General features: G+C 35.0%; 2 protein-coding genes across 2 annotated transcripts; both read right to left on the bottom strand.

Moving 5' to 3' along the window:
- Positions 1-6,154: 6,154 nt before the first annotated feature.
- Positions 6,155-8,388, bottom strand: LOC115951619 (sugar transport protein 10-like). The gene is made up of 4 exons (XM_031068788.1): positions 8,259-8,388; positions 7,551-7,876; positions 6,696-7,325; positions 6,155-6,574 (listed from the first exon to the last, which is right to left on the bottom strand). The coding sequence occupies exons 1-4, from the start codon at positions 8,386-8,388 to the stop codon at positions 6,155-6,157; spliced, it is 1,506 nt and encodes a 501-aa protein (XP_030924648.1).
- A 4,960-nt stretch (positions 8,389-13,348) lies between these two features.
- LOC115951618 lies at positions 13,349-14,907 on the bottom strand. The gene is made up of 3 exons (XM_031068787.1): positions 14,736-14,907; positions 14,531-14,602; positions 13,349-14,420 (listed from the first exon to the last, which is right to left on the bottom strand). The coding sequence occupies exons 1-3, from the start codon at positions 14,905-14,907 to the stop codon at positions 13,414-13,416; spliced, it is 1,251 nt and encodes a 416-aa protein (XP_030924647.1). The 3' UTR covers positions 13,349-13,413.
- Positions 14,908-16,140: the final 1,233 nt, after the last annotated feature.

Below are 16,140 nucleotides of genomic sequence, written 5' to 3'. Positions count from 1 at the left end.
TGGCGGACTCCATCTCAGAACGTGCTGGATAGACACCTAAGCATCCAGTAATAAATCAATAGCAACCCAACATTCCTCTAAGTATTACATTGCCCATTGAAGAAGCATCCTTCCATCTTTTCGTGTTCCGCCATACCGAATATCATTCCTGTTATCCCATATCGCCCATGCACAAGTCAACAACAGCTCAATGTTTTCCAGCGAACTCTTTTCGTCCATCATTAAACACATAACATCTCCTTAAAAGAGCTAAGCTAGTCCAACACGTTGGGGAAAACTAGCTTCGACGAAGACCATAGTTCTTTAGCTCGGGAACATTTCCAGAAAAAGGTGGATTGAATCTTTTGCCTCCACGTTGTCTCCATCACATGTATCAACTTGCAAAACATTTCGTTTAACCAAGTTAGTTTTCAACGGTAGGATGTCTCGACAAGCCCTCCAAGCAAAGTGCCTAATTTTGTGAGGCACATTAATTTGCCATCTGTGTTTCCAAAAGCTTCTTTCTTGGCTGCCATCAGAACTTTAACCCTAGGAATCAGCTAAAGACATTTAAGACACAACCCAGTAGGCATTATTTATTGAAAAAAGCTTCATTAGTGCTCCAAGCCCAAATTTGTTTGTCTTCTGGCAGATTAGAACTTATAGGGATTGCTTTTATAGCCTCTGCTTCATGCGGCAAAAACAGGGCATCAACAACACCAACCTTCCATGAAGCCTTTTCCTTATCTATCAATTTTCCAACCTTCATATCTTATGGCATAAACAACTTGAGAGATGAAAACATAAAAATTGAAGGTTTGGGCAGCCATCTATCACCCCAAATCCGAATTCTCTCACCATTACCAAGTCTCCACCATAAACCATATTTAACAAGAGGTTGAGCAAACATAATACTCCACCAAGTAAATGAAGGATTATTACCCAAAACAGCCTGTGAAAAATCACTTGTGGGGAAATATTTAGCCTTCAAAACCTTGTACACCAATGAGTCATGACCCTGTTGAAGTCTCCACCCTTGCTTTGCCAATAAAGCCAAGTTGAACTCCTTAAGCTTTTTAAAACCCATCCCACCACAATTCTTCGGAGCACATAATTTCTCCTAACTCATCCAAGCTATTTTCCTCTCATCATTTCTTTACCTCCACCAAAAATTACGAATCATACTAGTCAAATCCTCACATAGAAAGTCAGGCAATTTGAAACCACTCAATAGTATACGTCAGTATTGCTTGTGCCACAGTTTTTATCAACACTTCTTTCCCTGCTTTAGACAATAACTTCTCTTTCCATCCAACAAGCTTTTTTCTTAATTTATCCTTAATAGAATTGAAAGTGTTCTTCTTATTCCTTCCCACCAATGATGGCAAATCAAGATATTTTTCATGATGCTTAATCACTTGGACCCCAAACCTCTCTTTGGTGACTTCTTGAATATCAATAGGAGTATTACTACTAAAAAACAGAGAAGTTTTAACGCGATTTAACTGCTGCCCCGAAGCACCCTCTGAAGGGCATCACACTCCTCCAAGGAAGCTCTACAAAATATCAAACTATCATCTGCAAAGAAAAGATGAGATATTTTGGGGCCCCTATGGCAAATTGCAACTCCCTCCAATCTTCCATTCTCCACCTCTTTCTTAATAAGAGCAGAAAGTCCTTCCGGACATAACAAGAATAGATAAGGAGATAGAGGATTATCTTGCCTAATTCCCCTACTTGGAAAAATATGTCCTTTAGGCTTGCCATTAATCTTCATAGAATAAGAAATAGTAGTGACACACTTCATAATCAAAGCACACCATTTATCATCAAAACCCAACTTTTGCATAATTTTTTCCAACCATATCCACTCTACCCTATCATATGTCTTACTCATATAAAGCTTTAAAGCCAAATCACCCACTATTCCACTCTTCTTTTAACTAATATGATGCATCATCTCATATGATACAAGAACATTATCAGTGATTAACCTATCATGCACAAATGCACCTTGGGTATCACTAATAATAGAAGGAAGAACTTTTTTCAACCCATTAGTAATGGCTTTTCAATTTTATAAACCACATTACAAAGACTAATGGGTCTATAATCAGTCACAATTTTTGGCTCTTTGCATTTAGGAATAAGGACAATATGTGTATGATTGAAATTTGGTGGAATGATACCTGAATTGAGGAATGCCAAAACTATTGAAGTAACCACACTACCAATCTTGGACCAAAAGTGTTGATAAAACAATAGAGGCATGCCATTTGGTCTAGGGGACTTCAAAGGGTACATTTGCTTAATGGCATTTTTCACTTCAACTTCTGTAAACTCCCTTACAAGTGCCTAATTCATCCATTCATTATAGGGGTGACTTTATGTTGAATTGCATCTAGAATTTCTTTGAAATCAGTAGGATTAGTACTAATAAAAAACCTCTCATAGTACTGCAACATCAGCTTTTCCATATGCTCATCTCCCTCCAACCACCTTCCATTCTCATCCATCAAATCCTCTATGAGATTCTTTTTGTATCTTGCTAAAGTTTTCTCATGAAAAAACTTGGTATTTCTATCCCCAAATTGCAGGCAGCTAATTCTTGATCTTTGTCTCCACATATCATCTTCCTTATCCATCCAACAATTCAACTCAATTCTAGTGTTCTTCAAAGATCTAATCATATCCGGTGTTAAAGGTTGTAGCTCTAACCATTCTAACTTTTTCTGTAATTCAGCCATTGTTTTCCCCACATTACCAAATCTACTCCATTCCACATCTTAAATCTAGCATGGCAACTCTCCAAGCATCTATTAAGAACATCACCCGACCCTCCATACAAGGCTTCATCCCAAGCTTCCTCCACAATAACCTCACATCTTGGATCCTTTAACCACATTGATTCAAATTGAAAAATCCTACCCATCCTCTTTTTTCTTGGTTTTGCAAACAATTAAAGAATGAGAGGGGAATGATCTGAAGCCAATGATGAAAGATGAGTAAATGTAGCCATTGGAAATAAATGAAACCACTCCACCGTAGCCAAAGCTCTATCCAACCTTTCTCTAATTTGGGACCCATCCTCTTTTAAATACAACCAAGTAAACAATGGCCCCGTGGACCGAACTTCCTTAAGACCACAACAATTAATAGTGTTAACAAAATATTTCATTTGTTGTCTTGTTCTATTACTTCCCCTCTCCTTTTTTCAGCCATGCTAGTAATTTCATTAAAATCCCCAATTGCTAGCCACGACAAAGAGGATGTCCCATGTAAATGTTTGAGTTTTTGCCATGACTCCCATCTCTTAGAAGTATCAAGTTCACCATAAAAACTTGTAAGGTGCCACCAACCAATACCATCCCCCCCATCTACCCATGCATCAATATGTGAATGAAAATAAGTCTGAATATCAAACCTAATCTCTTGTTTCCAAAATAAAGCTAAGCCACCACTACTTCCCTTACTAGGCACAATAAGACCATTTTTATATTTACACCAATCACGAACCTTTATCATCCAATTCAAACCAAATTTGGTCTCCATTAAAAAGACAATATTGGGATCTTATTTATTGATTACCTTGACTAAGGCACGAACTGTCCGACAGTTCCTAATCCCTCGGCAGTTCCAACTTAATACACTCATAATGCCTGATGCGGTTGCATAGCAACCTCCATTGATGTAATTTGATCGTCCCCAGAAAGAACATGTAAAACCTTCATTGTTACTCACCTTGGTTTTCTTTTTTGCCAATTCTGCCTTCTCTGTTTCACGTGAAATCTCCTTATTACTCCTCTTTGGACCAAGTACATTATTAAGAGGCAAAACCAAACCAAGCCGAGACTTAGGATGAGCCCTCTTCCAAGTCCCTTTCTTGAGCCCATCCTCTTCAGCAATGCTTAAATTACTAACCTTTGAAATGGGCTTTTTAATTATAACACCATCTGAACCACTAGAAGGTGGGCCTTGTAAAGTGGGCATCCCACTTTTAATTTTAATTCCACTTCTCTTGGGCTAGCCTTTAATAGGGTTACTACATTCTATTCCACTTCCTTTGCCAGCGTTAAAGCCACAAATATCCTCCTGAAGACACGAAGCATCACACGGCACTACTTGTTTTCCTAATGAAACACGTTTGCAAGAAGTAAAATCTTCATCCATCACTTCAATATCAACCAAACCCGAGAAAAATTCACTTTTCTCCATCAATTGCTCCACATGGATAGAGTTTGAATTCAAAATAATCGGCTTTGATAGGATAGCTTGATCAAGCTCAGAGATTATCGCCTCAAAATTAGGAGTAAGTTTCCCAACAAAAGTTGCAACTGTTTTAGTCTTCACAACCGACTCAACCATAGCACCACACTTGGACAGCCCACCAACAGAACCGCCACTAACAACTTTAGGGTGATTCTACCCTAAAACTACTCCCACTATATCAATCTCTGAGTTTACATTCTCCCTAACAGACGGTATAGATAATCTTCCTCGACTCGGACCCACTTGCGCGTCAACCTCTCAAAACTGCCACCAGTGTTTGCAGAAGTATTGGTTTTATGAAAACCGGCCTTCAACCATTCACCATAAGGGAGTTCTTGCTGATGGTCAATGTGAAAAGAACAATCTCTGGCTTCATGACCAATCCAACCACACTTGAAACAAAGCCCCACTAATTTTCATATTTAAAGCCAATATAGACCTTATCTCCTTTAGGACTTGCAACAACACCACCTTTATGTAGCGGTTTCTCTAATGGCAGTTCAACTCTTGCACGTAGAAAACGGGCTTGATCTGATGAAAAGGCTTTCAAATCAACCTCCACAACCTTACCCAGTCCATTACCAATATCTTTACCTACCTCCTCAGACAACAAATCAAAAGGAAGTCCCTAAACCTGGACCCACATTGGTATTGAAGTAAAACGAATAGAAGTAGCAGTCATACCCCGCTCCTATCTACACAAAACCAATGGATGATTCTCAAAACTCCAAGGACCATTTGCTAGCACCCACTTCAACTGGCTTCCCATGGAAAATTTAAATTGAAATACACCATCTCCAACATCAACAATACGAACATTAGAACCCATCTTCCGCACAGATTGCAGTAAAGCCTTGGCGGCACGTTGGTTAAAAGACCTATTTGTGAGAAATCTCCCTAACAAACTGAGAGAGCATTCTTCCAACATCCTGTCCCTATGCATTGTTCCAACCTTAATTACCTCTCCTTCATCTTCTGTCAACTTAATGTTTTGTAGTTTTTGAACAAAATCCGAATCCATAATTGAAAAACATAAAACTGAAAGAAGTCTAATAAAACTAAATTGCTAGAGAAAGACCAAGCACACTACTACGTCTCACCAATAACATGAGAAGGAGACTCCCATGTGGATTTGAAGAATCTAGATATAGACAAAATCCCCATGAATCTAGATCTCAAGTGTGGGCTCTAAAATCAATGCTCATGATGATGCAAGAAAAGTGGAATTATGCGATTTATGAGCAAAATTTGATGTTATAAGGTGCACAAATACACATTTCTCAACAACAAAAAAAGGTGCACAAATAGACAAACTTAGAGAAAGAACGATTAATACTCTGATACCATGTTAAAATATAAAGAAGAAAATAAAATAACGAAAAGTGACTAAAAGAAAAAGCAAACAAAAAAAAAAAAAAAATACTTGATTTAACTTAACAATCTATATGCAACATAAAATGCTAAACAACTACATTTTTACTATACTGAATTGTGGGTTCTAATTAGTTCAACTGGTAAATTCTCTGATAGTTGAATAAGAGATCTGGGATTCAATCTCCACCTACACCAAAAACCGATTGGTGTTTTGGTCTGATAACAAAGAGCTATCATCAGGAGCGAACACCATAAATTGAAATTCTCTCTAAAAAAAAAAAAGAAAAAGAAAAGAACCTATAGGTTGAAATTCTTTATTAAAAAAAAAAAAAGAATTGTCTTATAATAAACCCAATGTGGGTTATATATATAGGAAATTAGGAATACAGTCATCTTATTATTATAACCCTATAGCCACTTATGGCATTGCAAAACTACGGTAGCTCATGATATCCTACAAAACAAAGGGTTACAAGTTTATGGTAATATTTATACACATTAATGGCAATATCCTAAAATATTCTAACAAATTCTAATAATCTGGTACAAAATCTTGCCAAAACCAATGTGCCTTCCAGACTCTCTTCATATCCTCAATTGGGACTCTCTTCGTCTCGGGCACAAAGAAATATATGAAAATAGTCATCATGATCTGAAATAATACAAAGAAGAAGAAGAGACCAAACTTCATGTAGCAAAGCATAGAGAGGAAGCCTTGATTAATAGCAAAGGTCAGCGTCATGTTAAGGGAGACATTGATGGCTTGTCCTACTGATCGAATCTCTAGGGGGCAAATTTCACTGGGTACCAACCACCCCAATGGACCCCAAGACCATGCAAATGCAGCTACATAAGCACAGATTAAGAACAAGGCCGTATTGGCTTCTGTCGTTGTAAAGAATCCTTCACCAGTGGACCCATACCTCAGGCCTATCATGACGGCTACTGTAGTCTACAATGAAACAAAAGAATTTGTAAACATTAGAATTAATGGTTCTGAATTAGTTAATTAATGTGTTACTGTTTTCTATATATGAAGGATTTTCCTTAATCATATTAGTTTTAAATATTACCTGGCAAATAATCATTTGTATGGCACCTTGAAAGAACAAAAACCTTCTCCCTAGCTTGTCAACTAAGAGGATGGCAACCAATGTGGCAAGGACATTAACAATGCCAGCAAGGACTGCCGACATCAGTGCAGCACGGTCACCAAAACCCAAAGTCTTAAACAAAACAGGTGCATAGAACATCACAACATTAATGCCAGTGAGCTGCTGGAAGAATGGAATGAGAATGCAAAGCACAAGTTGAGGCCTATGTCTTCTTTCTGTGATGTTCTTCCAGGGGTTTTCCACTTTCTTTGCAGCCTCACTTGCTTTAAAAAGTTCTTGAAACTCCTCTTCCACTTCCTCCGTCCCGCGAATTTTTTGTAACAGTTCCTTTGCCTTGCCATTTTGGCCTTTTGTAAGAATGGAATTGGGAGTGTCTGGAAGTAATAGAGATCCAAGAGCCATGATTAATCCGAGAATGGCTGCAAAGCCTAAAGGAAATCTCCAGCCCCAATCACCCCCAAGGTTGGCTGTGCTATAGTGAACAAGGGAAGAAACTAGAATACCAACTGTAATGGCCATTTGGAAAAAAATGTTTAGTGCTCCTCTAAGCTTTGTTGGTGCCATTTCAGATAGATAAACTGGAACAGACTGCAATGCATCAATATTAACATTAGCTTTATGCCTTTTACATTGAGAGTGTTTAGGCAGGAGCAATGGTTAGTGTTAGAACACGAGTACATTTACTTTCCAAATCTTTAAGCTTTTGGGATACGAAATCGATAATATGTATCAAAACATATGGTCTTAAAGTTATTTGTACTTTCTCAGGAGTGCAAATTTTTTGGGGATAGTTAATAATTTATCAATTAGTACCTGATTTCCAAAGCCAACACCAACACCAAGCAACAAACGACCAATGATGAGCATCTCTATGTTCATGGCAGCACCGCCTAGGAGTGATCCAACAAAGAAGACCAGACCTCCCAAAATCATTGAGGTTCTCCTGCCATAGGCCGTCGTTACTGAAGAAGCGAAGATGGGAGCTACCATTGCTGCCATATAAACGGAGGAGGCGAACAATGTAAGCATCTGGCTATCAAATTTGCAGTACCCATCTTCCTTATCCATTTCACATTTCATTTTTATATACACTGATGGGAAGAACTTCCTTAGAAACTCGTTTGATGTAGTCGCCCCTGCTGCTAAAATATAAAAGCAAACCACCAACTTGTTAGATAAGATTATATAATTACATTCATTATTTTCTAACAGCTTTTATATATATATATATATATCAAAATTCAGAATATAATATGGTTTCAAAGTGATCATAAATTCTAACATGTTGGGCTCCACTAATTAAGAGTAATTTTGTTGAAACTAGTGTTAAACCAATTCCTAACAACTTAAAACTTTTGAAATAATCAGACAATCTGTAATTTTTTATCATTACTAAACACTCCAATGTTTTTTAAAATTCATTCCATATTTCTTAAAAGTGGTTATTTTCAACTGAAATCATGTAAAAAAAAAGAGTTCATGCATGGTAAATAGAACAAGATTACAAAGTGTGAATCAAACCTGTAACTCCGACATCATAACCAAAGATGAGACCACCTGTAGCAGCAACCAAACAAATCACCAACACAAGGAGGGTGACCTTGCCTCCATATTTTTTTCCCTCTCTTTGAGCATTATCTTCTTGTAACATCTTTAAGTGAACTAGAAGAAGTATATTGTAATCCTTAGCTTAAAGACACACAACTCTCACAAAATTATTCCATTGATCTTTCTTTTTGCTCTTTTAAGTACCTTTCTTGCTTGTCCACTTCTAATTCTCAATATTATAATTAGTTTCAACTAATAAGATTTTAGTTAATCTAAGTCTAAAGTTAACTTCCTAACTTAATTTTTAATGGTTTACATTGAAGTTTTGGCAACTAATAAATGCTGTCTTGGCATAGCTAAAAGTAAGTTACGTACAACTACTACAGATCTGTCGCACTTGTTCTAGACAAAGTTACTATTTATTACTTATCAAAAGAAAAGAAAAAAAAAAAGTTACTATTTTTTTTTGAGGGGCAGAAGTTACTATTTATTTATTTTTTTGAGAATCAAGTTACTATTTATTAAGCGCACTTGTTCTAGACAAAGTTACTATTTATTAAGGTACGATCGTTGAAATGTGACTTAGCTGACCTAATTAGAACTTGACACCTCAATTAAAAGCCAAAATTCTTCGATCATCTTTTAAGTATTTAATTTGGTGGGTTGGAGCTGATTTGGATTTTTTTTTCTTTTTTTTTTATGGCTTGGATATTTAATTGAGATGGCAAGCCATAATTAGTGAGCTAAGTCACATTGTAACAATTGTACCTTAATGCATTGCACGTGATATGATCTAAAGATACTACAGTCTGTAAAAAAAAAAAAAGGAAAAAAAGAAAAAGAAAACTACTATGGATATAATTAAACAACAAACTCTAAATATAGAAATATAAGAAACTTTACAACTAACAAAAACAAAAAAGGAAAAATTTTACTACTATAACTAGTTTTAACTACTTTTTTTTTTTTATCTTCTTTTTTTAAAAGATTTAATGAAGAATTTTTTAATACCATTAACATTACTAAAAAAATAGTAAATGAAATATGATCTATAAATGAGCTAATGATTAATTAGAACTTAGAACAATTTTTTTTTTTTTTGAGAATACTGAGTTACTAACTATTTTTAACACATACACACGAGGAAATGGGAGAAGATCTTAAAGAAACTGACAGTAGTATATATCCAAAAGGGAACAAAAAGCTTGATTGAAGTAATTAGTGTAACAAGCTTATTTGAATCAAGTTATTTTTTCCTTCACCATCACGAACCCTTAACGTAATAGTCACTTTATAAATACAAAGTTATTATGGGGTGGAAGGGAATAAGGGCTAGAGTTCAAGTTTTTAAGAGAGAATTTCATATACATATACATCTAAATTAAGTTAAAGTAGAATTTCTATCTTGTATATATATATATATATATATATATTTTCATGAAAGGAATAGTTCTAGTCAATCAAGAGAAAGCAAGGCTTATGTTTTAAGGATTTTGGGGAATAATTCAGGCAATCAAAAAGTGAAAGTCATACTCATGATTTAAAGACTTTCCATTGTTATTTATTTATTGCTGAGACTTTCAATTGTTATATTAGTTTTAAAATTTGTCCTTTAAAAATATATATATATATATATATATATTTATATATAAATTTAAATCAATATAAATATGTGATGAATACCCTTATTAAGGTATCGATATCACATTCTTCACCAAGGAACATTAATTTTGAATTCTTGAAGAGCACAATTAGATATGATGTGAATTTTAAATTTATGAATTTGTATTGAAATTTTCCTTTTGGTGTATTGGGATTTAGGTTTGTTTGCGTTTGTGAAGGATTGTGAACATATTTGTATCTTAGAGGATGATTTAAGTTTCTAATTGGGATTTGTGAGAATTGCTCGAATGTTCATAATATTGTTGATATGTCATCACAAATTATTGTTGCGATTGGATATTTGATTGGAATTGTACCGAAACCAATGATTTTAGTTACTGACCATGTAACCACCTAAGGACTCAATACATGCTTATCAAATATTCATTCAAATTATTCAATTCAATCCACACCATTTAGGGTATCATAGATCATCCACTATTTGATGTCTAAATAATTTTGAGGATATCAGTTGAAATTAGAGGTGGCAAATGGGTGGATTTGGGGTAGGCATAATTGGGTTGGGTATATAAAATCCATTTACCCATCAAAAACTCATTTAACTAATTGCTTCTAACCCAAATCCAACCCAACCCAATTATTATGGGTAAACCCCAATCCACCCAATTACCCAATTATAAAAATTACCAAAATGCCACTAAAGTGAAAATTACTAAAGTACTCTAAAATCTTAAAAAATGACCAAAATGCCCCCAAATTTAAAATTACCAAAATACCCCCAAAACCTAGAAAATGACCAAAATACCCTCGAAATCTAAAAAATGACCAAAATACCCTAGAAACCCGAAAAAAGACCAAAATACCCCCGAAACACAAAAAATTTCTAAAATACCCCCAAAACCTAAAAATTACCAAAATACCCTCGAAGTCCAAAAAATTACCAAAATTCCCCTGAAGCCCAAAAAATGACCAAAATACTCCCGAAACCCAAAAAATTACCAAAATACCCCCGAAACCCAAAAAATGACCAAAATACCCCTGAAACTTAAAAAATGACTAAAATACTCCCGAAAGTAAAAAATGACCAAAATACCCCCGAAACCTAAAAAATGATCAAAATTCCCCTAAAACCCAAAAAATGACCAACATATCCCCGAAACCCAAAAAATGACCAACATATACCCGAAACCTAAAAATTACCATAATACCCCTGAAATCTAAAAAATGACTAAAATACATCCGAAACCCAAAAAATTATCAAAATACCTCCGAAACCTAAAAAATGACCAAAATACACCCGAAACCCAAAAAATTACCAAAATACCCCCAAAACCTAAAAAATGACCAAAATACCCCCCAAAACCTAAAAATTACCAAAATAATCACGAAACCTACAAAATGACCAAATACCCCCAGGAATCCAAAAAATGACCAAAATACCCCTGAAACCTAAAAATTACCAAAATACCCCAAAAACCCATAAAATGACCAAAATACACCCGAAACCAAAAATTACCAAAATACCCCCGAAACATAAAAAATGACCAAAATACCCCTGAAATCCCAAAAATAACCAAAATACCCCCGAAACCTAAAAATGACCAAAATACCCCCAAAACCCAAAAAATGTCCAAAATACCCTCGAAACCTAAAAAATTACCAAAATAATCTCGAAGCCTAAAAATTAACCAAAATAATGTTGAAACCTAAAAATGACCAAAATACCCCTGAAACCTTAAAAATGGCCAAAATAACCCCGAAACCTAAAAAATGACCAAAATAACACCTAAACCTAAAAATGACCAAAATACTCCTAAAACCTATTAGACATTGGCTTAGGCATTTCAAACACCAATCTTGAAGAACATATATATGTAGAGGACCTATTAGACAATTGATTTGAGTTCTTTATGTCATCTTCTCCACCGATCTATGCTTCAAGACATCTTGGGATAGAATCAAGAATTTAACTTAGGGAGGGCCAAAATATTAATAATTTTTTTTTGATCTTTCAAGAATAAGAAATATACAAAATTTAAAGCTAAATTAATGCATGAAAAATAAAACTAGTATCGTGTTAACAAAATAAAAGATACAAATTACTATTTTTTAATATATTTCAACTTAATCATTTATGATATATCAAAAGGAACTCGACCTTCTTTTGTATCATTAAATTCATCTATGATTAATTATATGTACTAAATCTCAAAATGATTCTCCTTTTTATGTAACTCCATCACCAAAGATATCCTTATATACCAATTTATAATCCATAGCTTTTTCTTCCACCAATCTATTCTCAAGCAGCCTCCTCATCCACCAATCTATGCTTTGACAACCTTCTCAGAGTCTAAAATTGATCTTACCATAATTTGAGAGAAGACCATCTTTGGTATATGTTTTGGAATCTGAAATTAATGCAATTATCGTGATTTTCAAACTACTAGGACCTTAGTTATGATATACATAAAATTTTCTTTTCAAGGTAAAAAAAGACACATAACCTATAATCACATTTTATTTTTTACTTGCCCCCCATGACAAATGACAAATTCCTAACTCCGCCACTGCTTACCCCCTAGAAAAAAAATCCTAAAGCCGCCACTGTTTTGGTTTCCAGTATGACATAATATAGCCATATCCAATTTTATATGATGAGGACACAAATTTTGCCATAAGGGAAGGGCTGCCATGCAAAGGATAAGTGTGTCAGAGACAGCAAAAATTCTAAATGAAAGTCAAGATGCTACGTCTAAAAACTAAATTTATGGGCCATGATCAACATAGATTTTGAGTTTTCTTCACAGAACAATCATCAAGAAGACTAATCAAGAACTATTAGATATAAGTATTTAGTGGTCTTAAAGATGAATGCCTAAATGAACATGACAACATCACAATGTATTTGTGACCATCATTTTGCACCTTACGACAAATATGGTCAAGTAACCTATTATAGAATCCACAATCACACAGTTAGCCAAAATCTGATCAGTAATTTGCTGTATTAAACCTTGCTTTGTAGCAAAACCTGTAGTTTTAGCAGTTCAATGCAGATAAGAACAAAAATTTCACCTAAAATCCTTCCCAATAATATTCAGTAGATAAGTAGAACAGAACATTTTAAGCAAAGAATAACAGTTAGCATAGCAATTAAGCCTATTGTTAACCATCATGATGGACTTTTATGGCTTAGAGAAGTTCAATTTCCCTCTAAATACATGCTCAAACATTAATAATAACTACACAACTGCAGGCACATAACAAAACATACATAAAAGGTGATAGATTGATATATAGATTCAATAGAGTTTGCTGCTAGTTTGAAATAAAAGAACCTACCCAAGTATTCAAATGTTTAGAACAAAGACATATGAGCAATCTTTCTACTTTCAACTCCATCCTTCTTTCTTTAAAAAAAAAAAAGCAAATTAAATTAAATAAAGTTTGTCATCATCAACCTCAGAACTGCAACTTAAATTAGAAAAAGAACTTCCTACTCCTACAGCAACCCATGCCCCACGAATCTGTGATGGAATTGTTGCAATTTGGGTTGAACATCACGTATCTCCCTCTGTAGATCATCCATTTTGTCTGTCATACCTTCCAACTCAGCCTCAACCATTCGTAATGCTGATTGCAACTTCATTATTTCAAGCTTCATAAAGTCATGATCTCTCTTCCTTAATTCAAACATTTCAGTTGTTTTTACTAATTCAGTTTTCAGATTTTTGTAGTGAGGAATTTGATTCACAGTCTCCCATATTTCATCATGATAGTGGCGAAGCCATTCTACATCCAGATTCACACTTTCAGCAACAAATATAACATCATTTAGAGAAGTTAGATGATCCTCCTTGAGCTTACTAGATGGTAATTGCTGCAGATTCTGAACAGCTGTGCAAACTTTCTCCAGTATGTCCTTTAACATCTCAGGAGACATGAGCCTGCAATTTCTTGCAATGTCACCATGCTCCTTAATTATGGCATGAAGAGTCGGAGCAAACTCAGCACTCACACGATATGAACCAACTTGTTTAAGATTGTTATCCACTGAGCTTGTTGCATCAGAGCTAGTTTCAAAGAAGGTGCTTGCCATGTGAAAAAGTGACGGACCAAAACTCTTACAGCTCACACGATCTGGGCTGTATGTACCAATTTCTTCATTATCTCCTCGAAGATCAGAGTCCAGAAAAACAACTGCATCTGGGACATCTTGTTCTGAAGGCATGGATGTTAAAGCGGCAGCAGTATTGGCACCAGCACCATCAGCAGTTTCCTCAGGAATGTGGGTCTCAAATGTTTTTTCTGGGGCACCTCTAAGTTCTTGCTTAGCCAATGTTACACTTTTTTCTCCTTCAACTTCAACACAAAGTGGCATATCTGAGCTAGATGACTCTTTAGAGGTATGTGCACTTTGAAGAAGTGATGCAATAATGCCACTGCAGTTAAAATGATCACCCTGTCCATTGTTATATCCTTGAGGGTCAGGAGATACTATTTCTGCACCTTGGACATTTTGATCAGAAGCCATTGATGTAGACATGGCAGGAGAATCTCACAAGCTTCTGTAGATTGGTTCCTATAAGTTTGCACTATAATATCTTTTCTGGTGAAACCTGCTTGTTCATTGTCTATTGCACCTTCTGCTTCCTTATTTCCTTGAATTATGTTGTCAGGAGAAATGGTTTCTGCATCATGGACATTGCATTAGGAAATTATTCAAATAAAAAATCAAAGACAGCTCATGTTTAATTTGAGCAATAAAACACTCCAAAAGAGAGAGAGAGAGAGAGAAAGAGAGAAAAAAGAAAGACACATTACCTTGCTTCAATGTGACAGCATTTGGACCCCTTGGTGAAACAGCTCTCTCCCCAAGGAATATGACGGAATTATTGGTATGCATATTTCTTTTCTTCCGCTTACCCAACAATTTTGAGGTCAAACTGATTTCACTTTCGTTACCCATTGGCAATTTGATCTTCAAACCCTTCATTTTTTCCTGGTTGTCTATATTTTTCCAAATTTACATATTATTTGAGATGCATGCCAATAAAAGGCAAAACACAATCAAGTCAAATTACATTGTTTAGGGCTACATGTCTAGCTTAGGGTGAGATACCTCCCAAGTAGAATTCTTGGAAAGAAAGAGATATGTACACATGAAAAACAATTTTTTTAGGAGAACAAGTATAAAGAATTTGAACCTTCAAATGATGCTCTCAATAAACCTTGGGGCCATTTCATACCAAACCATAAGGTTGCAGATGAAAGACCTTCCAGTTCTGAGTTAAAACCCAAGAAGAAAAGATGGGAAAGTGAGCGGAAATAGGTAAAATTTTCCTGGATATTTATTATTTATTCTACAACACACAATCCCATTAATAATTTTGTGTCTTCACTATTCATATACTGCAAAAGACTAATCAGGCCTTGGACAGAGGGAGTATTTCTTTTTTTGAGTGAAAGAGGAAGTGATTGTTAACTATACTGAAATACCAAAAACTCATTTTTGAAAAATTATTATTATGCTCATATCCAAAGTTAAAACTTCTACCCTGATATGCTTAACAGTTAAAACCTATCATTCAAACAAGAAGAAGGCTCCATAATTAATGACATTTCCATTGAACAAAATAAAAATTTGTCTTTATTGGAGTTTCAGATCCAATTGCAGAATGGTCCAGCAGCAAATAGGCATCATAGCCTTTCAAGTTAAGGGCCAATTAATTTTTCCAACAGATTCTGGCTTTTCCAAAAAAAATGATATTACCAAAGTGCAATTTCCCAAAGCTACATCTATAAAATGTAGGCAACAGATTTACGACATATAATTTTGTCCCAATTATTGATAATCTGATTCTTTTAAAAAAAGAAAAAAAAATGTATGGAGCTGTAGCCGTTGCAAAAGAATAAACTAAATGGTACTTCCTGATACAGTAATTGAAGCAATTGTTTGCTTCATTATAATATGCAATTAAAAAAAGTTCTTGAAAAGGTAAAAAGTGAGCTTTCAGTATAACGACTGTTAATATTTTACCAGAAAGGTTTGAAATAAAACCCCCCACCCCAAGGAAACAAATTTTTCCCAACATTAAATAAAAGGTTGGCGTTCAGAAATATTTCCCTACAAAATAAGATATTCTAGTGAAAGATCCTATTCCTAGTCAGGAAAACAGTGAAGTCATTGCTATTCTTTCCCCATATCCCACTACTAAGAAAGATGTCC

Source organism: Quercus lobata, chromosome 7 (assembly GCF_001633185.2).
Source record: "Quercus lobata isolate SW786 chromosome 7, ValleyOak3.0 Primary Assembly, whole genome shotgun sequence".
In the NCBI taxonomy this organism is placed as follows: domain Eukaryota; kingdom Viridiplantae; phylum Streptophyta; class Magnoliopsida; order Fagales; family Fagaceae; genus Quercus; species Quercus lobata.
This window is presented reverse-complemented; position numbering and strand designations above follow the sequence as displayed.

Excerpts from the sequence above, each read along its gene's own strand:
- LOC115951619 (XM_031068788.1), bottom strand. The coding sequence starts at position 8,388 with ATGTTACAAGAAGATAATGCTCAAAGAGAGGGAAAAAAATATGGAGGC. Across the intron at positions 7,877-8,258 it reads TTATGATGTCGGAGTTACAG|CAGGGGCGACTACATCAAAC; the intron begins GTTTGATTCACA and ends ATATTTTAGCAG. Across the intron at positions 6,575-6,695 it reads TACAAATGATTATTTGCCAG|ACTACAGTAGCCGTCATGAT; the intron begins GTAATATTTAAA and ends GTTTCATTGTAG.
- LOC115951618 (XM_031068787.1), bottom strand. The coding sequence starts at position 14,907 with ATGAAGGGTTTGAAGATCAAATTGCCAATGGGTAACGAAAGTGAAATC. Across the intron at positions 14,603-14,735 it reads TGCTGTCACATTGAAGCAAG|AAACCATTTCTCCTGACAAC; the intron begins GTAATGTGTCTT and ends TCCATGATGCAG. Across the intron at positions 14,421-14,530 it reads AATAGACAATGAACAAGCAG|GTGCAGAAATAGTATCTCCT; the intron begins GTTTCACCAGAA and ends AAAATGTCCAAG.